Raw genomic sequence first — 21452 nt, forward strand, 5'->3', positions numbered from 1 at the left:
TGTTTCCGTGTCACCTCCTACTGCTCTTCTGGGGGTGCTTCACACCCACATTGGGGACCTTTCAGCAAGTGGAGCAAGTAATACTCTTTCCCCTTTCTTGAGAACCCTACCTTCTCTCCACAGAGGGGTGTCACTGGGGTGGAACCCCCAGGTACACACCAGGAGGTGGCCTCTAATTTTTCCCTTATGTAATAGCACAACTGGCTTGTGCATCAGTCTGACAGTACAGAAGCAGACCAGCAGTTCCAGGAACAGGGGGACATTCAGCACTGCACACTGAGCCTCGGTGGGCACTGGACAGCTTGGGTGTGTCCAGAGGAGCACAGTCCGGCTGGGGACTCATCAGCCCAGAGGTGAAATAGTGCTCAGACCCAAATGTAATCGCTGTTCACGGATGAGCTTCATTATGTACTTCACCAAAGTCAGCTCCCTGCCTCCTCTTCACCAAAGTCAGCTCCCTGCCTCCAAGCCAACCTCTGCATGGCTACCTCAATCATTCTTCTAGAACACAGAGCAGGTCCTTCCATGACTGCTATAACCCAGAGGGGAGAAGTGAGATTCCTTCACACAGAGAGCATGCTCCTCTTCACCCTTGCTCTCCACGGCTCCCCAAATACTTTCAGTCCCAAATCCAGGCCACCTCAAACGTTCTGTCTTTCTAGTTATTGCCAGTTCTGCCTGCCTGCTTTTGCACAGGCTAGTTCCACTCTAACACATCCTAGCCCTACACTTCTCTCTAGCAAAATCCTCCTGTGTGACTTTCAGCACCCAGTTCCATATTATGTCCTCTGTGAATCTTTCCAAGGCTTCTCACGTTCCTACAATCTTGCCCTTTATACCTCTTATAGAATTAATAGTAAAAGGTTTACAATGTGGAATTGTCATTTTGTTAAGTCAAACCAGTCAAATATCAGCAATTGCATATAGTAAAATTATGACTTCTGGGTTGGGGATGAAACTCAGTGGCAGAGCGTTTGTCTAGCATGTGCAAGGCACTGGGTTCAATCCCCAGGACTGCAAAAGGTGGGGGGAAAGGAAAAGGGAAAATAATGACTTATTTCTATGATAACGTACTGTTTTCTTCCAAACTAGTCAGGGAACTAGACCTCCCCCTTTTTTGTTTTCTCAGCATCTGGCACAGTGCTTGGCATCTGATGGGTCCCTGGCTAAGTCCTGGATGAATGAGCACGGTCTGGCAGGTGTTCTGCACATGGCCTGTACTGTGTTGTGTGCTCTAATACAAAACCAAAACCTAATCCAGGACTGCAGTCAAACGGCCTACAAAATTTCATCCCAGCCAAGCCAAGCTCCAGATGTTTGTCTGTGCAGGCCAAGCAGAGCATGGGAACATCTTGGAACATGCAAGGGGTGGGGCAGCATATGATTCACGACAACTACCTTTCTGGCAGGAGAAGCAGAGTCAACAGTCGGTGGAGAGGAAGTAGCAGCTGGATCAGGAGACGGAAGGCAAGAGGGAGAAGACGGAGGATGAGTATGAGACAGGCCTTTAGAGAGTAGTTTGTTCTGCACAGAACAGAGATAGAGGAAACTAGGATTATCCCCGGGGCGTGCACAGCCCTGCATGCCTCGCTCATGCAGCCCTATCTGTGCTTCATGTGGGGGAAGACATTGGGCCTGTCTCTCAAGTCTCTCAAGACTAAACAGAAACCTGTCTTTGGAGCCAAGCAGGATTATGTGGCTCCTGGTTTACACTGCATTTGGCTGCAACTATTCCAGCTCCTTTTTCACATTAAAATAGCTCAGGCAGATCTGTTCTGTTCCTGCCTACATCTGCTGCAGACACCAGCTAATTCCTGAAGCCCTCACCCTGGAGCTTGGTATAAAGTAGCAGCTGCAAGCTTAGGAAGGGAGAACCTTGGCCCTCTCTGGGGCAGATGGACACAGCAGGGACCTCTGCAGCTGTGGGTAGACAACTGTGCTGGCCTCCTGGCAGCCACGTGGAGCCCTAAAATTGAACTACATGTGAAGTATCGATCCCAAGTAGCAGAGGTCATGGGACTGGAGGAGACTGAGTGAAAGCAGCAGAGGAGAATGTTCTAGAGACAGGCTGATTGTGAGGAGAGGGCTTCACACATGCACCCATCATGGGCCTCATTATCAACTCTTCCAACTACCTTCTTTTCTACAGGTTTCCAAAATAAGTAACTGGTTTGGAGGGAGCTGTATAATCCTATGTAATGCAAGGATTTTCATCCTAGTTTGATGCTGCCCTTTGAAAAGGAGACCCCAGATTATGGCATGTCTTTGGTCTTATCACTCAGGCACAAGCACCTGGTTTGGTTTCACCTTAAAGGCACTGTGAGTCTTGCAACTGACCAGCATTCCCTTTTTGCAGTGGCCCTTAGGAAGCTCAGAGTCTGTTTCAAAACTCTCTAGGCTATATCAGCCTGTGTTTCTGCTTGGTAACATTTTCCATGGACTTGAGCTTATTTTCCTGCCTTGACTTTCTCCTTGTCATGATGTATTGACTTTGAATACTTTGAATCTTTGCATTTGGGGGTTTTTTAAATGCCAGCTCAAACTATTTAGTGGCTTGAAAATTGAATAGCCACTGTACTATGAGAAAGAGGAAGGAGGAAACCAAGCTCCAGAGGCTGGTTCATAGTCGCCTGGCTGGATGTCCAGCACCTGGGTTCCTGCAGGCTCTGTAAGCCCCGGGTTTACCTGTGGGGAATCCTCATGTCCAAACATGGAGGCGAGGTGAGCCGCCTTCTCCTTAATGTTCTTTTTGTGAAACTCTCTGTTGGCCAAGTTCTGAGCCCTCTTCTGCAGTCAAGGTGGGAAAGGAGAAAGAAAAGAGATAGTGACAGAGACTCTGAGGGTGACCTCCTGGGGAGAGGTGAAGGAGACTCTCCACACTCAGCAGGACAGGGAGTGATCAGGACAAGGTGGAGGGAGGACAGGAAGTCAACAGATGGGGATGCAGGCAGAGCGAGGAGTGATCTTTCACCTGGAGAATCTTTTCTTCCACTTGTTGCAGTCGCCGCAGCACCCCAGAAAGGGCCAGGGCTCCCTGGCAGGTAGGAGGCAGGGTGCCGAGATTTTCTGGCCCACCCAGCTGCAGGTCGGACTTGGCCCTGGCCCTCCATGGCCTGCTAGGATACTCCCCGCCAGCAGGCACTTGCTTGAGCTCTCTGAGCACCTGCCCCGTCAAAAGCACAGAGGAGAACTGGGAGAGAGGGAAGAAGAAGCCTCCTTCCCTCCTGTGACCCTCCTACAGACCAGCAACCCCAGGAGTACCCGAGACAGGACATACCAGGCACACCCTAAGAAAGATTCCCAATGGGTCTTGGGGTGGCCTTTCTGCCACCTGCTCAGAATTACCTGGTGCCCTCATTAACAAAACACATCCTGGGCCTCACCCCTGACCCTGGAGCCAAAACCTGGTTCTTAGCCCTAGCTGTACATCAAAATCACCTATTCTTATCATCATCTTAAAAAAAAAATACCCAAGTCTAGGCCCAAAGCCCAGAGATGCTGAATGATTGGTCTGAGTGAGCATCACTACATTTTTTAAAAAGTTCCCTAGGCGGTCCTTGTGGCACAGACATAAAATCGCTGAGTCAGATCCACACCTACTCCACTCCAAATTTACCATCAGAAGCAGCATAAAATACCTAATGCTGACCAGATGTCTTTGGAGTCTGTGGTCCCTCATAGTGATTCTGTTGGATCACTAACAGGTCCTGCATGGGAAGGGCTGACCACACCCCAGCCTCATTCCTTCAATGGGTGCAGCCACGTGGCCACCCATGCCCATTCCAACCACAGCTCATTGATTTGGAAATTAGCCTGTTCACTCAGTCAGGCTGGGCCTACAGCTTAGTGTCACTGGGCAGTCCATAAAATATCCCACATGGTGCAGTTTGTTTTCCATAAGCAGCAACACCAAGAGTTGGTCAGTCGATACCCTTGACTGGTCGAGGAATCAATGGCATCTATTTCAAGTGCTACATTCATGGTTAATCTTATATATAAGGGTGGTCACCTTAAGCTATGTCTACTTATCCAAAGAATCTATAATCAGTCCTATGTGGTGGGTGGAGGGAGCCACTGATCCCACCCCTCAGATCAAAGTCCCCTCTGCCTTTAGCCAAACAGCATCTGCTGGAGGGAGCCCTACCTGCCTTTTCAGAGGTGGTGATGGGCTTCGAGTGGGCTCCTCTGGCTTGGGGCAGTGGGAGTTTACAGGAGGGTCGGAGGAAGAGCATGGGACAGGCTTACCTATCCCTGAAACACGGTGTTCCTGGGAGGAGAAAGGTGAGTCCGAAAAGCAGCCACAGGAGACATGGAGGAAAAGGTGAATCAGAATGAGACACTTGGAAGGAAGCGAGAAGATGAGCAGGGAGGTGCAGTTTGCAAGGGCAGAGAGAGAACTAGCCAGGCTTCTATAAGCCAGGCCCAGCTGGGATACTGGAGGCCTGGCTCTCTGTCCATGTGAACAGAGAGCCTGGAGTCCCCTCCTCTTGGACAATGTGTGAATCCCACAGGCCTTGCTTCTGGCTCAGACACTGGGCTCTGGTTCTGGTCAAAATCAGTCCCAGAGTCCTGGAGACAGGAGAGCTTTCTGCCCATTCCAGGATAGGGACAATCCAGTCCTTCTGGAGGAACCAAACACTCACCAACACCTGGGGATTCCAGGAGGCCAAGCCTCCAGCAAGGGCATTCAAGAAGTTGTAGAGAATTAGTGGTCTCAGAGAAATGTCCCTTATAATAATCCCCTTTCTGGAGAAGGTTGGTTAGTCCGGGAGGGGCATGGTCCACACCAAGACCAAGAGGTTATTTGCCTCTAATGCTAATTAGCCAAGAAACTGTCCTCCTGAGAGGAGCCTAATTCTGTCATGGCACAAGTATTCTCCATAGACAAACTGAAGCTCTTTCCCCAAGGTTTTTGAAATATGACAACATCCCAAATGAAAGTCAGTGGGGGATCTGAACCATAAGCACAGACCCGGAGCCAGAGTCACAGTGAAGCCTGCAGTGTGACCCGCAGCATTCAACCTGCTCCAGTCCAGACTAATCCTGGACAGACGCAGTGGCCCTGCCAGCTGACCAGGGTGCAGGGAGAAGAGAGTACCAGGGAACACTGGGGAGTTGGCTCAAATCCCTGTAGGTGTCTGAGTCAGTTCCTCTGGTTTGGAGGAGTCTTCTCACCATGGACTGAGATAGCCCACTCCCACACACCAGCATCTCAAAAGCTCCCTCAAGCTGTAACATTTCAAAACGAGCTGCAAATCAAGTCATGGTTTTAAAGCTAAACCAAATTAGGGAATGGATTTCTTTCATGGAGAATGGGTATCTGCAAACTATGGCTCACAGGCCAAATCTGGCTGGTTATAAATAAAGTTTTATTGAAACATGGTCATGCTCATTTGTTCAGGCATCATGTATAGTAGCTTTCATGCTGCAGGGGCAGAGCTGCATTCCTGCAGCAGGATAGCATGATCTTCAAGGTGTAAAACAGTTGCCATCTGGCTTCATGGAAATGTCTGTGGCAGCTCAAGATTCCTTTGCACTAGGCCGGGCTGGCATAGCTCAGTCCATCCCTAGCCTGAACATTACTGCTGGCTTCCCAGCAGGTTAATGGTTACTAGGAGGGCAGGTCTACTGACATGACTCACCTGCTTCAGGACCGAGGGGTTCCGAGTGCTCTCCTCAAACTTAGCCAGCAGCTGATTTGCCATGGACTTGACTTTGTTCTGATTTCCACCTTCCTTAGTGCTGCTGTACTCTTGATTGGTGCCCAATCTACGGCTGGAGAAGGTTGACGGCTGCAAAAGTCAAAACGGCATATTGGAGGTTGGATCCTGGAACCCTGGTTATCTGGGAGGTGTCTGGGGACTCTGGACAGGCCACTGGTTTCTCAAAGCAGGGCTTTCTTCATGGGTTGAGAAAGCAAGGCAGACGCAGCCAGCAACCCTGAGACAAGTCTCACGTGAGTTTCTTCTAAATGAATACATCTTCATTTGGAAGAAGGATGCAGTGGGCTTGGAGTTAGACAGTTAGGATTTGAATTCTGACTTTCCCTGCGACCTTGGCAATCTACTTAGCTTCTCTGAAGTTTCCTTATCTATAAACTGGAAGGAGTAACTCAATTCAAGCAGTTATTGCAAAAATCAAATATAATACAGAAGCGTCACATAAGTTATTTTTCAAAATATGCCATGAGGCTGAGAAGTAAAGCGTAGCAGGGACAAAGAAAGCAAGAGGTGGTGTCAGTCAAGCAAAACACAGGCTCCTAGCTTCCTTCTCCTTTCTTTTCTGTACCTGCTTCCCAACATCAACCAGGACTGCTTAGTGTTTGTTGTCTTTAAAAAAACATTTAATTTAGAAATAATTTTAGATTTACACAAAAGTTGCAAAGACCGCACAGCTTGATCCTGCATACCCGTCACCCAGCTGCCTTTAATGTAACATCTAGAACAATCACAGTACTGTTATCAAAACTGAGAAATTAACATGGGCATGTTACTGTTAACTAAACCACAGGCATTATTTGGATTGCATCAGTTTTTCCATTAAGGCTGTTTTTCTGTTCCAGGCTTCAATCCAGGATCCCATGCTGCATTTGGTCATCCTTAGTCTCCTTAGTCTCCTCCAAGCTGTGATACTTTCTCCATCTTTCCTTGTCATTTGTGGCCTTGATACTTTTGAAGGGTATTGGGCAGCTATTTATAGAAAGTCCCTCAATTTAGTTGGTCTGATGTTTTCTTGTGGTTAGACTGGGGCAATGGGTTTTGGGGAAGGATGCCTCTGTGGCATCCAAAGGGCTGTCCTCATTCTGTCCTTTTGGAGTGTATGACTCATAAGTGATGATGTAGACCTCGATTGCTTAGTTAAGCTCTTTTGTAAAATAGAGTTCCAAGTAAGGTCATCCTCTACCAATAAAATTTTGAAAATTATCAGGGCTTCATGAGAATGTCTGCTCCCCCTTCCTGAAGGATCTCTTCCCACACACCAAGGAAACAAATGGTACTACCATGCCATTGGGCAGTGGGTGTGTTCTCAAGGAGACAAGGGCTCTTCCCCACAGAAGTAGCATTCTCATGACAATGAACATGTGTTCATTTAGAAGAAATTCACAGAAAGAAGCTAGACTCAATTGCTTTTTAGAAGGATCCCTAAGAGTGACAGCTGCATAGGAAACCATGTGGGCACCCCCATTTTGAACTGTGAAATGTGACCATGCACACCAGTACAAGGTGGAGGGGGAAAAGGGTATTTACTGGGCGATCACTATGTGTAGATCAAAGTCAGTCAACACAGTGGACATAGGTCAGCACGTTCAGACATCAATGTGCAACAAATGACCCAGGACAGAGCATCAAAGGCAGATACAATTCCAGGTCTGGGTTGTGTCCCAGACCCTGAATTTCTAACAAGCTCCAAGTGATGCTGATGCTGCTGGATCTTGGGACCACGCTTTGAGTAGTAAGAATTTAGAAAGAATTATGGATTTGATAAAACTGACTTTAAACCAAACAGCTGCTTCTGAAAACAGGCCAGAGCCATCTCAGAGGGACGGATGCAAAGCAGATTTCTTCCCACTCCAGATCTCGTGATGCCAGTAGCAGAAGCAGCATAAACAACCCCTCAAGAGGTCAAGTGTGAAAGGCAGGAAAAGACTCCCGAAGACAAAGTGAACCTGAGAAGCTTCTGGGGAGCAGGCAAGGGCCAGCCACCGGCAGGAAGGTGAAAAGTCACCTGAGACCTGGGAGGAGCACGCCTCAGCCCTGTGAACAGCTCAACCCCTCCTTCTCTGGGTTACTTCCCTGTTGGCTGCCTTTTCACTAACACTGCAGCTGAGAGTGGGAAGCCACAGCTTGGAGAAGCCCTGGAAAGGCTTCAGACAGAGGTGATTTGAACATCTGTGGACAGGGCTTTAAGATGTGAGCTGAACTAACTCCGGGCTTCTTTTGTGAGAAAATGGGTTAACAGGCAGCTGCACTCCCCAGAGGTGAGCCTCCTGGCTCTATTCGTTATATAGCTCACTGTCCTGAGACGGGCAAGCCACAGACATGAACAACAATGTCCTAAAAAATACAGCAACAAAACCTCCTCAACCGTACAAAATAGAAAAGTCTCTTTAAGTCCTATAAATCAGGTGTCAATGTACTATTCAAGTTAAATGCCACGCCTCTAGCCATGACTTTGACATCGGCCAGTAGACTTGCTAACGCTGGCACCCTACACTTCATCAACATATGCATGCTTGCTTTTCTAGAATTAGGATGACTTTTCAAAAAATGAAGTGTATAGCTCAGTTCTCTTTAAATTGCTGCCTGAGGAGCAGGAACTGGTACTTTTTCCACTGACCAATTTTTCAAAAACAGATGAGAAATTAGATTTCTTTTAACAAAATTGACTGCAATTTTCCCTCTCACCAGAAGGTGGCACTAGCGAGCTCCAGGACTTTTGCATTAAAGACTAAAAGTGCAGAAAACACAAGAATATAAAGACTAAGAGCAAAGTAGGCCTGCTGGTGCCTCCTTCCTACTTATTAGTAGTGATTCAATATTGATTAACGTATGTGTCAGATTCCACATTCAGATCTATCTATGCCTCGTATTAATCTTTAACAATCCTGCAAAGCTTCATACACTTCAGATGTACCATCACATTTTAAAGACAGGACCCACACCATGGGAAATTATGTTTCTCAAGGTTATGTAGCCAGTAAGTGGTGAAGCGAGGACCAGAACCCCAGCTGTGATTCCATCAAGCCAAGCCTGGAACCAACTGGTTCATGAGAACAAAAGAAAGGCCAGGGCTACTGTCACGGTGGGGCAGGCCTGAGCCACTGGTGGTCAGGAAACAGGCCTGTGTTTAAACTGACCCTGTGCTCACAAACCTCGTCCAGGTTATTGAAGCCTCTCCGCCTCCGCTTATTCATGTCATTCTCTTCAGTTTGACCATCTACCTGCAAAGATCAAAAAAGCATGGTGAGCTCAGGACTGTCGAGGGGTTGGGTTCCACTAATATCCCTAAGGTCACACGCCTGGCCTTGAACTAAAAGTGCACATAGAAGTATCCCTGCCTATAAACAGCTGCCCGCCAGCCTGAAAGTAGACACAGCAATAAGTGACCTTGTACCATGACAAATGCTATCACAGAGGTATGTTCAGGCATGGAGGAGGGAGCCTTTCCTGTCCCCCACCCTGACCCAGGGAGTCAGGTTTGCTCAGAATGGTTAGGAATTGCATCCCAAATGATCATGATAAGACATTCTAAGGCAAACAGAATCCCTGTGACAGGCAGGGCAGGGACTGTCCTATTAAAATGTGACCTTGGGGTCATAGCCCTTTGTACTCCTTATAGAGACATCCTTGGGTCTTTTTCTGATCCTTAGGAGCTTCTCCTACAAGAGGCAACACTGGTTTGCCTCGTTGGGATTATTCTTAGGACTTGAACGAACTGTCCAGGGATTTGTTGGCAAATTAGGTTTGCAATTCAGTCTCCATCATGATATATTTTTTTAAATTTCAAATAAGCATTAGATATAGCCTGAGGGTTAGAGTGGCCATGTAGCCCGGTTTGCCTGACAGTTGTCCTTTGCTTGCCCTCTCCAGCATAGTTGTTAGTAGAACCCCTTTACTCTCACAAGAATCTCTGGTTTACACGATAGAGAGCATGGTTGCCCAACTGACAACCCCTTGCAGCTGCTGCCTGAATCTAAACATTTACATCTGCAAGGCCACCAAAGGGCATGGCACTGTCAGTTGTCTGTGAGGGAATGAGGAGGCTGGGTGGAGAGGTTGGGCGCAGCCTCCTCTGCATCCTGCTGGGAAGCCTGTCTTCCGCACGGGCCTCCTGGGGCTGGACCTCTCCACCAGGCCCCTCCAGGCTCTGGGGCCTCCTCCAGTGGTTAGTTCCCTCAGGACCACAGAGCCATGCCCCACCGACCGACTGTCCCTTCTGCGGGAAGTCCCCTACGCTTTCACAGAGTCCTACATTGTGGGCCCAGATCACATTGTAGCCGTCCCTCCACTGTGGATGTAGGAGGAAGGGCTGGCTGCAGGCCACCTGCTCACCTTGAATCCAGGTACACGCCCCACCAGCCCTAAAAGAGCAATGGCTGTGGGTACCCCAGCTCCAGGCACTCTGTACCCACTGGCTTCCAACAAACATTCCCCGGGGCCCCTCCTCTTCCCTTGTTTACAGCACCATTTTTTTTTTTTTTTTTTTTTAGAAAAAAAAGATCAACCACAGTTTAGTCATTGATATTTGTTCAAAAATTTGACCCAGGGAGCATAAAATAACAGATCAAAGGGCCCTGCCTTTCCTTCAACATTTTGCTCAAACTTCTCATAAATCATCATTCTGTGAATGGGAATAATTTCAACCCAAGCCTTTGGGTGAACACCAAGAGAAACAGATGACCTTATTTGCAACAGCATTGGGTCTTAGAGGCACAGGCTGGCTGGGTCTCCAGCTTCACAGCCTGCAAATGTCAGTCTGGCCTGATACTGGAGTCCCTGAAAGTACAGAACGTTCTCCAACAGGAACCCTTCATTGACTTGAGGATTTCTGTTTTTTTTTTTCTTTTTTTTTTTTTTTTTCTCCCCACCTTAAATGAAAAGCTGACTTTCTCCCCAAAGAGCAACACATCCTACTCCTTTATACTCAACAGTCCAGGGTGGGATTATTCCATCAATCAGGACCCGTGTATATCTGATTCAACCCTGTTATCCACAAGCTCACAAAAACCATTCCTAGAAGAGGGTGCCCAGCCAGCAGTTCCCAAGAAGACCCTAAATCCTTCTAGGGGAAAGTGGAAAGGGGGAGACTCCACTCCTTAGCCCTATCTATCCTGATCCTGGGACAATAAAATGCAGTTTACATGGAAAAGTTAGCAACACATACCCGAGGGTGTCTACTTTCCCTTATGGATTTATCACTGAAGCATGGATTCTCAATTAAGGCCTAGGTCAGAACATTAAAAAGCTTAAGAAAATCAAACCCAGAGATTTATCTAATTTTGTTCTTATCTGTCTATCTAATTTGGAAAGCCAAAATTGACTCAGTACGCCCATCCCCTTGAACCTATCTTATTCTACAAAGAACTGGAAGTACCAGGGGCATGTAAACACTTATCATGCCAGTCAGACAGTGTGAGAATAAACTAACAGCTTACTTTCTTTTTCCTATTAATTTTTCCAGCTCTTTTACGCTAAGAACATTTTCTTATCATGGTTTCCCAAGGATTCAAAAGAGTCTCTATGCCAAAAGGCATTTATTAAACTAATGGGTTTCCCTCTTTAAAAAAAAAAATTAAGGCATATATCTGCCAATCTGATTATTTGTTTGATTAGCATGAGATAACCATGTTCCCATACTGCCTGTGTTAATGTGATTTTGGCTTAAAGCAAGCAAACTATATATTTAGTTAGCTGGTGTAGCCCAAATGTGGAGAAAGTCAGATCTGGATCAAAGGATGAGAGATTGGCCATTGCAGACTATGGTCTGGTGGAGTTGGGGAGTAGCTATGATGCGTCAAAGATGGGCAGGAGCACTAGCAGAAGAACTCTTTCTTTAAGAAATCACAGATTTGGGTTTTGGAACTAATTGCTTCCTGGCTGTGTGATCTTTGAGAAATCGCCTAACTACTCTTATAAGGAGGAATCTGATAGTATCTAGCACATAAACTATTTTGAGGATTAATGATCACAGATGTAAAATACTTCTTAAACTAGAGTGCAGCTTTGGATGTAGCTCGGTGACAGAGCTCTTGCCTATTATGTGCGAGGCCCTGAATTCTATCCCCAGTACCACAAAACCAAACACTGTTGTTAGACATTGTTAGTGGGGTTTAGTTTTAGTAGAAGGGTTTTCAACATCTGAATTCTAGTTCTGGCCTTGACATTTACAACATATATGACTTATTAAAATTTATTCTCCCCAAGTCCAAGTTTCCCCACCTGTAAAACTGGGATGAGAATATAATTCCAGCTTTCCAACTCACATGAGGAGCAAAGGAGATGCATATGAAAAGTTTGGTGTGCTGTAAAATGGTTGCAGGACAGAACCAAGTGTTCAGTCCAAACAGTTTTGTTCATCTTTTCAGAAAATAAGCATCCTCAGGATCCCTAAGAGTGGTGAGATATCAGACTGAGCCTCTCCCCTAGGCTGGACCCACAGCATGCACTTGCTCACGCATCTTTGCAGCAATGCTGTGATATCTATGTGATTACTGTCATTTTGCAGATGCACATGGGAGCTTTTTGAGAGGTTGGAATATTGACTGAGTCCTCAGCTTTCCTAAATATGTGTTTGTTTGCTTGGCTTCAAATTGTTTTCTCAATCTGTAAACCAGCTCAGAACCCTGGGCTACCAGCCTGGAAGCTGGAGCTCCTGACTTGCACAAGCTTCCAAAGGTCTGAAACAAGACTAGAAACCTAGTGGGAGTTTTGGCTGCTGGGTGGGTGGGTGGGGAGATCCTGTGGGAGAATTGAGAGAAGGGAACTGACAACTTTGTAAGTCCCACTGGAAGGTAAGCTCCCTAGGGCAGGGTCCTTGCTTGTCTTGTTCACTGCTCTATCCCTAGGACAGAGAAGAGAGCTCAGGTGCTCTGAGTTGTTAAATGGATGGATGGAAAGAGGAGGTACTTTCTTAAATAACATCTTTGGTTCTTTGGAAAGTGCCTATGCAAGAGGGTCAAGAAGAGGAGGGCTGGAAAGGGCACCAGGACCACTCAGACCAGATGTGGATATATGAGAGAAACATGCTGCGTGAACTTCTCTGTACTTGGGATCAGTGCTGAAAGAAAAAGACCTGACTGATCAGAATAAATCCTCAGGCTACATACCTGGCTTTTGGGAGGGACCTTCCAGGACAGGTGACAACTTTTGTGTTGTCCTCCAAAAAGTGAGTTCGAATGGGACAAAACCTAGGTACCCTGCATATGCATGTAATATAATGTGCATAATGACTATAGTGGCCACAAAAACAGGCATCAACCATGTGTGATTAGGTCTAGGGTGGACAGAGTACTGACAGCGTGAGTGTGTGAGTAGGTGCGTGATATTTGAACACAGGAAGGACAGAGGCCAAGCACGTATGTCCAGGTGTCACCTGCATGCGTGGAATTGTTTCATGCTAAGTAGCCTTTAAATGCTGACCAGATCACAGGCAGATTTATAGAAGCAGACCAAAAGATTTTAAAGAGAAAAATATATCCCCAGGCTCCTCTTCTTTTCCCAGCTGTGGCCAGCCAGTCTTCAGAACCAGTCAACTCAATGGATGCCACTCTTGGTGGGATGCGGAAGTTACTCCCCTAAGTGAACAAGATGCTCAGTGGATAAAATCTTACTTTGTGAAGTTGGTAAGTCTTGCTGGGATTTGGAAGGTACCAGGAAGATAAGATTAGGAAAGAAAGAAGAATTTCATATCAATAGTGAAAATCAGGAGGGAGAGAGGTTCTTAAGACTGGCTCAGGGGGGCAACAGTGAATCCTCTTCAGAATAAGATGCCACACTGTAAATAGATGTGCACATGCTGCTCAATTCCCATGTCGGGATGTTCCTCTGGAAGGTGGGGAGGAGGGCATGGAGGGTGGCTGAATACAGATGTGCTTCTTTGTACTATGGTGTGGGTAGAGCCCCCTGGCACAGAATCACACAGATGTGACCTATTCTATAATCTCTGTTCCATAAAGGCACGTGAGTTCTGCATGTCTAGCTACACCAATACCTTGGGGCCCTGATTCACAGACAAAGATGCACGTGTGGTTTTCAGTGTTATGTGTGCTGACATTTCTCTGCCGATTCAGGATCCTTCTGGGGTAAACTCAGCATCTTTGCTTGTAACAGAAGTTAAGGCCAAAGATTTTTGCAAACAGGTTCCCCTACCAGTAAAATATCCAGATATAAGAAGACAACACCTGGTAGGACAGAGAGAAGGTACTTCCCTGTGTAATCAATAGGTTAGGGTGTTTCATTGGTGACCAAGGCACAGTGTGACCTAGGAGACTTGCCAATCCACCCAGCCACCCAGAAGCAGTCCACTGATCTGAGGAGAGAGGGAACAGAGAAATCCCAGGCCGGCGCTTACTTCAATAGCCAAATTTCTCTACCTATCCAAAGAGTGGGGCAAGTTTCAGACATTAAATGTGGCGATGGGAAGGATCAGATGTGTGAGGCTTGACCCTTCTCAAGTTGGGCAGCCAAAGGACACACCCTGCAGGAGGCTGGACAGTTGACAAGGAGCCAGGGCTGGGCTGGGCAGAGCCCCCCAGCTTCCCCAGTAATTCTGAGCAGAGTCTGAAGGAGGTGGAAGGGGGCCCCAACAGCCATCCAGGACTTGGCCTTGTGACCACCCCCAACCTCCTGAGCCAGCACCAGACCAGCTGTTCAAGTGTGTCACTCTGCAAACTAAGGTGTGGTGACTGAAAGGTTTACATATCCCTCTGTAGTTCCCTCTGTGGGAGAATCCTGGTGCATGGAGCAAGCACTCAGAGCTTCCAGGAAGATGGCTCTGGCTTGCTCAGAAGGGGCAGCCTGAAGCAGGGGTCCTTGGGCTCCCAAGGAGAATTGGCTGGGCTAGAGCAGAGCACTGGCTCAGTGGGGCACACGGAGTTGGGGATGGGGTCACAGAGAGCTGTGAGTCAGGGCAGCTCAGGCAGCGTGGGGAGAGCAGCTGGTGAAGTTCGTCATTTCAGGGCTCTGCTGAAAAGCCCAGCAGACCCCCAATCCTCCTTTCAGCAGCCCTGGCCCCACTGGCCCATCCTTCCTTAGGGCCCGGGAGGGGCAGAGGCATGAAGCCTCCTGCTCCTGAGGTTAGCCAAACAGCTGCTGCAGCATTCCAGGGAGCAGGGGACGGGCCTTGGTGGAAAAAGTGACCGCTACTCACATATCAGGGGAAGAAAGGCTGGGCAGCCCCACTGTACCCTGGGGGATGGACTGGCAGGAGAAGGCAGGACAGGCCTGGAGAGCTTAGAGACATTCGGAGGCCTGCTGCCTCCAAGAGCAGACAGCCAGCTCCTGGCGGGGCACTTCAACTGCCGCACCCCAGCCTCCCTGCTCCCGCCAGGGGCCTCGCTCTGGCCCATTCTCTCCTCTTCTCTCCTCTTTCCCACAGCCATCTCATCAACTCCACAATCCAGTCCTAGTCCTCTGACATGAGCCTTATGCCCCGACACATCCAGATTCTGTCACCTGCCCTCTGTCCTCACTCTGCCTGGCTTCTCTGTTGCCCAACACTGTCCCCCGGGGCCTCTCTTGTAGAAATGCTTTCCACCCTGGGCTTTCTGACCCCATTCCCAGACCCTTAAATTCTCATGTTCCCGGAGGTTCTGACCTTGGTCTTGGACTTCTCCTTATCTCTCCAGCTGGACTCTAAGGTCAAGGGTCACATCACTTCTGCATGTCCTACCACTGGATACATGAGAAATGCCTCTTAATGAATGAGCTAATGAGTGGCAAAGGACATGTGGCATATGGGCAAAGCAATCAAGTTACAACTAAGCAGTGTGTAACCTTGGTCAGGGCACCCGGCCTCCTGGGGTCCCTATTCCTATCAGTAAAACAAGCAAATTAAGCAAGAAAAGTTTTATTCTATCTCCCATTGAGATGCTATCATTCAAATAACATCACAATTGCTCATTAGGCCTGTGGTTCCCAAACTGTGTACCAAGGCACCTGTGCACCATCGGGAACTCACAGAGGGACCATGGAATATTTTAAATTTTCTAGAGAAACACAACAATATCTGCCAGACAGCTTGCAAAATACTCTGATTTACCTGGACTTACTATATCAACAGAACTATTAGATATTTTTTTTGATCTAGCAGCACCATGACTAAAAACTACCCAGGGCAGTTGGCATCCAGTAGAGCTGAACATTTGTTGAATGGATGAACAAAATAAAATGAATGGAAAAGTCGTGCACATGTAGTACCCCTGCCACACTTCTGCCATCAGGTCCCTGATAGTAACCGTTGGACAAAGTGAGAAATCACCTCACCCCAACCCCTAAAAGGTGCCTGAGTCATTAATCTGGTTTGTTTTTTAAAAATATTCACCAAAGCCTGGCACAGTAGTTCACACCTATAATCCCAGTGACTAAGCCAGGTGAATCACAAGTTCAAGACCAGCCTGGGCAACTTAAGGAGATCCAGTCTCAAAATAAGAAAAAGGACTGGGGATGTAGTTCAGCAGTAGAACACCCATGGGTTCAATGCCAGTACTGCTCAAAACAAAGAAAACATTTCACCAGCATGTCCTCTCTGCTCTCCACCAACCCCTTCCTATAACTACTAAGTCCATGAAACTAGCTGCCAGGGAGAACTTCCAAAAACACTCAATTACCCAACTGAGTTTTATGCACATCTTCCATGAGTGCTTGATCTGTGTAACTTACCAGCATAAACAGACCAAGGGCATAAAATTGTTCTTCCTTTTACCCCACACACGTGCAATGTGAAAGAAAATAAAAACCAGGCCAGAACTTACCCGTGGAGTCCTCTTCCTTGGAAACGTGAGGTTGAGATAGTTATTGGAAATGGAGCATTTGACCGAGCTGAGGTCCGTATTTTCTCCATAGTTTTTGCGCCAAGAATCTGTTGGAAAATACAAGCACAACTGAGATTTGGATCCTGGGCCCAGGAGGTGTTATAACCAGGGGGTGCTGTCATATCAAGGTCCAGGACTGAAGCTGTAGGAAGCCTGAGAAGGGGGCTGTTGTGGCTCCTATCAGCGACCTCCCATGTTGGAATTGGTACCTATCATACAGACTTGCTGATACACACAGGGTCCCGGGGCTGGGGTCACCCCTGTTGGCCTCGGAGTCAAAGAGAAGGCATCAGACAGCTCCGGGGCAGAGACAGCAGTGTTAGAAGGCAGACTCTGGCTCCAGGGTAGAGGTGGCCCAAGGGGCTGGGTAATACCCCGCACAGGTGCTTACCCATGGGCCTCAGCGGGGAGCCCTGGAAGAGCTCGTAGAACTTGGAAAGGTACATGACCATGCTGAGCTTGTCTGGCTCCTGGGCTGATGCCATCTCCTTTCCCGTGGTCACTGGAGGGATCCCAAATTCACGCTCAGCCACGTCAAATGCCAGCTGGTTGTTCTCTACAGCGTCATCTTCATTCAGAGAGTCAAAATTGCTGGAGAATCAATACAAGGTGGAGAAGTCAGGGAGAGGTAGGGGGGTGTCTAGCCTGTGAGGAGCTCTGTAGGCTGACACTCTGCCAGGTTCCAGTGACCCCAGTCCCTGCCCCAGAACCCCAACCACCACCTCAGACCTGAAGAGGCTGGCCCCACCCTTCTGATTGGGAGAAATCCAATCAGACAGGGGCCATGATCATGCATTGGGCCTGAGCTGCAACCATAAGAAAATGGAAAATTCAAGAGCTACTTTACTTTTTATCTTTTCTCTTATGTTTTTACTTTTTAATTAAAAAAGCATTTGGGGTTGTTTTAGAAACCAAGTTACATACACCATATGAAGTAAAAAGTGGAATTCCCATTTCTTTCTCATGGCAATCTTGCTTTCTGTTGTTGTTTGTGTGTGTGTGGTATGAGGATTGAACCCAGGGCCTTGTGCATGTGAGGCAAGCACTCTACCAACTGAGTTATAGTCCCAGCCCACAATCTTGCTTCCTAAAGGAGCAGACTGATGCCACTCAGCAGGTTTCCATCGCCTCTTTGGATGGACTTGTATTGGGTGTGAGGCTGTGCTGCCGTCAACATAAACACGTCCTGCCTTGGATATCACAGAGTGTTTCCACAAGGTAATCTGCTCTTCACAATGACCTTGCCCTTGTTCTCACCTTATAGATGAAGACTAAAGCTCCAAGAAACAAAGTGGTGGCCCACCACAGTCAGCGAATAGACCTGGGTGTCAAGCACACTTCTTTTGACTGTAAGCCCCTCACACTGGTCCCCAGACCTTGCCCCTCCCTCCTCTCCTGGACTTAGAGCTCTAATTGTTTAAATTACCAATATGGGCCAACTGAGGTGAAGGCAGGGGAGAAGGCAACCATGGAGGCTGAGCCAATTTTTATCCTTATGTATTAGGGTCACAGGTCCAACCCGTTATTGATGGAGAGAAGGGAAAAGAGCAAGTATAAGAGAAAACTCAAATTGAAAACTATTGAACCAGGAACTATTGAACCAGGTAGTGGGCAGCCAGCATCCAGCCAAGTGGCCTTAGTGTCCCTCATCTCCACCGTCCAGCATGGGCCCCAGACTCACATCAGTTCTGGCCGGAATCGGTGGATGATGGCACACAGGGCCAGGCCACTGCGCCAGGATGTGGTCAGGTTGGTGACATTGACGTGCCGGTAACCCTCAGTCTGCTGCTGGCACCAGGTTAAGAGCTTGCTGGGCCGGATGTCTGACTCTGCAGGGAGGGGAGCACAGGCAGTGAGACCTGGGGTGACCTCGCCAGTTCACTCTGCTTCCCTCCCTCTGCCACCAGGGCTGGGAAGCAGGAAGAGCTGCATCAAGGGGCCAGATGGGGTGCAATCCCCTGTGGGCTGCTGCCTGGAGGCCTGATCAAGGGAGTAGATGGAGGGCAAGAGGCCGGGACAGGAAGTCATCCTCCAGCAGAGTCCCTAGGGCCCACTGTTGCCAGGCCCCAGATTGGAGGCTAGAACACAGACCCTGCCAACAACATGCTCCTCTAGTAGGTGACGACGTGGTACTACAATGGAGGGAGAAGCATGGTGGCATGGGAATGTGCAAGTGGGTGGGCCTGTGGGGCCCAGCAAATCTGCAAAGATTTTGTGTCCAGGGATGTGCCCTTGGCCTGGCTCTTGAAGAGTGTCTAGGAATTCACCAGACAGAAGTCATTCAAGGAAAACAGGACTGTGTAGTAGCAAAGAATCTGGAAAACACTGCCATGTCTGTGCAACAGCAAAAGAGTTTATTACAGTCAACAGTGTACTGACAGCAGCACATGGGGTTTGTGGAGGGCCGGGTTTGCCTAACGAAGGAGAGGCAGCAAGGTCTGGGCAGGCAGAGGCAGCCAGAGTGTCTCTAGGCAGGAGGGACCTGAGCGAAGCTGGACGCTGGGGAAGCTCTTCCTGAATCATTCCTTCCCTGACATAAGCACCAGCCCATACACTGTGCCAGGCCCAGGGCAATCGGAACCATGAAGCCCACGGAGCTTGTCAGTTGGGGAGATAAGAGCCCACGCTGGAAACAAAAGGGAAGTAAGAACGAGACCTGTGAAATGACCCCTCAGTTCATATTCCTCTGCTAAGGGCTCTACTCATGAACTCCAACCCTTGCAAGGGCCCTGCCCATCCTGTTCTTGGTCAACCTGATGAAGAAGCTGAAAGACAGAGAGGAGAGGCACCTGCCCAAGGTCACATACTTGGGTGACAGAGGCAGAATTGGTCACCACAGACAGACACTGAGCAGGCCTCCTCCCCACAAAGCCCACCCGGGTAACCTGGCCAGGATTGCTCACCCCGCCTGGAGAGGCTGATGGACCTCCTCACTGAGCCCAGTCTCTTGAGCGGGTAGCTGTCCAGCTCCTTGGTGATGTACAGATGCTTCACCTACGAGCAAAAGAGGCTGCACGCTTGCCACCATCTCCCCCAAATCCCCATCCCAGGGCCTCTGCACACAGCCTCGCCCCTGCCTGCCCCTGCTTCCCTCCATTGCTGAATGGCAGGACTTTCCACAAGGGAACCCAGGCAAACTGAGTCCTAGACAGGGACCTCAGTTTTTCCCCAAATGCTGGGAGAGGGAAGTGAGTATAGCTAATTGGTTAATTTAAAACATCCACACTGTTCTCCGTCCTATTGACTGAGGTTGGGGGTTGCATGGATGTGAATCAATGGGGGAAGTGGACTCTAGGACCCTGGGTGGTGAGGAAGAGAAGATATTTGGTCTAGCAGATTATTTGAGAAAAATATGAGCAGTATTGCAAGTACACAGTGACAAATTAACACATGTAAATAGATGCACATACGTGAATAAATATGCAAACACACACGGTACACTTTTCCAGTTCTTTTCTGTGGGCTGAGAAAATGCTGTCTATATTGCTCTCCTGTGTCTCCTGGGGAGAACAACTGGTCCCACCCTTGGGCCAAGAGACCTTATTGGCCTCAGTCCCAGGAATGTGCTAAGCTTTTATGAGACCCTCTCCCGCACTCCCCAGACTGACCCAGACAGGGCCCAGGAGTGGACTTACCTGATGAGGCCTGACACAGTGTGAGTTGAGGTTTGGGTACCGTGTCCCTGGGTCCAATGTGTACTGCTCAAAGTTCTTGTTGATGTTCTCTGGGGTCGTTTGAGGTAACAGCCGGTAAAGACTTTCCCTGGAGGGAGGCAGAGCCCAGAGGTCAGGCATTGCTCTGGCCCCCTCGGACCCTTGTCCCCACCTGCTCCCACCTCTTCCATCCCCCTGTCCCAGCGTTTCCAGGTGGGAGTGTGTAACCCTTCCCTGAAATGCCTGATGCTCACAGTTTTGAGATCTGCAAAGTAGGAAGGCCAAAGGGGCCAAGAGGAAGGAATATCTGGGTGGCGGGGTGCTGGCCTCCTCCCCGAGAAGGCTGGGACTCCGGGCTGGCAGCACAGCAACCTGTGGTTTGGCTATGACCACCACTTAGCCCCGCTGCCTGCTGTGGCCTGCTCCCCAAGGCCACAGCTTTCCACACCAAGACCATCAGCAGCCTGTCTTCCTGCCAGCCCTGACTTCTCCCAGTTCTCCAGCTGTCACAGCCACGTGACCAGCACACTGGGAGAAAGCCCAATGCCTCGGCCACGGGAAGGGCCGGGGAGGCCGGAGAACCCCAACAGGACGGGCCCTCCGGAACTGTTCTGGAAGATGCCCTTAAGTAAACCTCCCTGAGTGTTGGCTGAACGAGCAGCACGGGGGAGCCCCAACTCCAGCGTTACCCTAGATGAAGAGTCTCCTTTGACATCCAGGGCCTAAGACCTTGGCCACCAGGAAAAGTCACCGAAGAAGGGAGATGATGATGGATAAATGATGGGGACCCTGATGATTAAATCAGGCCACACGTGGGAAGGCGAATGAGGGTGCAGCCAGTCCTGCTCCCTCTCCTGCCCGAGCCGCTGACCTAGCACTCCCCCTGCGAGGAGTTCTGCTGTACACCTCACCTTTCTGCCAGCAGCTCCAGGGGAGGGGTGCCCTGGTCCCAGCTCCTCACCATCCAGGCTGTGTCAAAGGCTGCCAGGAAGCCACGGGCACAGCCTGTGCCCATGGGCCAAAATGGCTGCAAAAGAACACAAGCAAGATTCTGGTTGATTCTAACCACTCCCAGCTTCTATCCCACTCAGCCTGAGTAAGGCAATGGTGGGACAGACAGAGGACAGAGCAGCAGCCCTGCTGTCTGTAGCAGGCCACCCTAATCACAGACAGCGGCAGCACAAACTCAACTGCAAAGGGTACTAGTTCGCAAGCCAGCAAAACAGCTTGAGGGCTCTGGGAGAGGGAACACGTCATAAAAGAGCTGC

General features: G+C 48.9%; 1 protein-coding gene across 3 annotated transcripts in view; it reads right to left on the reverse strand.

Moving 5' to 3' along the window:
* Mical2 (microtubule associated monooxygenase, calponin and LIM domain containing 2) overlaps positions 1 to 21452 on the reverse strand; it is a 208942-nt gene that overhangs the window by 91060 nt on the left and 96430 nt on the right. For 2 of the 3 annotated variants that reach the window (XM_047516541.1, XM_047516542.1), the window contains exons 10-21: positions 21096 to 21211; positions 20167 to 20293; positions 19435 to 19525; positions 18213 to 18360; positions 16923 to 17122; positions 16472 to 16578; positions 8873 to 8941; positions 5643 to 5792; positions 4145 to 4267; positions 2972 to 3163; positions 2686 to 2787; positions 1399 to 1524 (exon numbers count right to left, since the gene is read on the reverse strand). In XM_047516541.1, coding sequence (XP_047372497.1) covers positions 1399 to 1524; positions 2686 to 2787; positions 2972 to 3163; positions 4145 to 4267; positions 5643 to 5792; positions 8873 to 8941; positions 16472 to 16578; positions 16923 to 17122; positions 18213 to 18360; positions 19435 to 19525; positions 20167 to 20293; positions 21096 to 21211 — 1551 coding nt within the window. The remainder of the gene's footprint in view (positions 1 to 1398; positions 1525 to 2685; positions 2788 to 2971; positions 3164 to 4144; positions 4268 to 5642; positions 5793 to 8872; positions 8942 to 16471; positions 16579 to 16922; positions 17123 to 18212; positions 18361 to 19434; positions 19526 to 20166; positions 20294 to 21095; positions 21212 to 21452) is intronic. The other variant, XM_047516540.1, reaches the window with a different exon arrangement.

This window comes from Sciurus carolinensis, chromosome 11 (assembly GCF_902686445.1).
Source record: "Sciurus carolinensis chromosome 11, mSciCar1.2, whole genome shotgun sequence".
Lineage (NCBI taxonomy): Eukaryota > Metazoa > Chordata > Mammalia > Rodentia > Sciuridae > Sciurus > Sciurus carolinensis.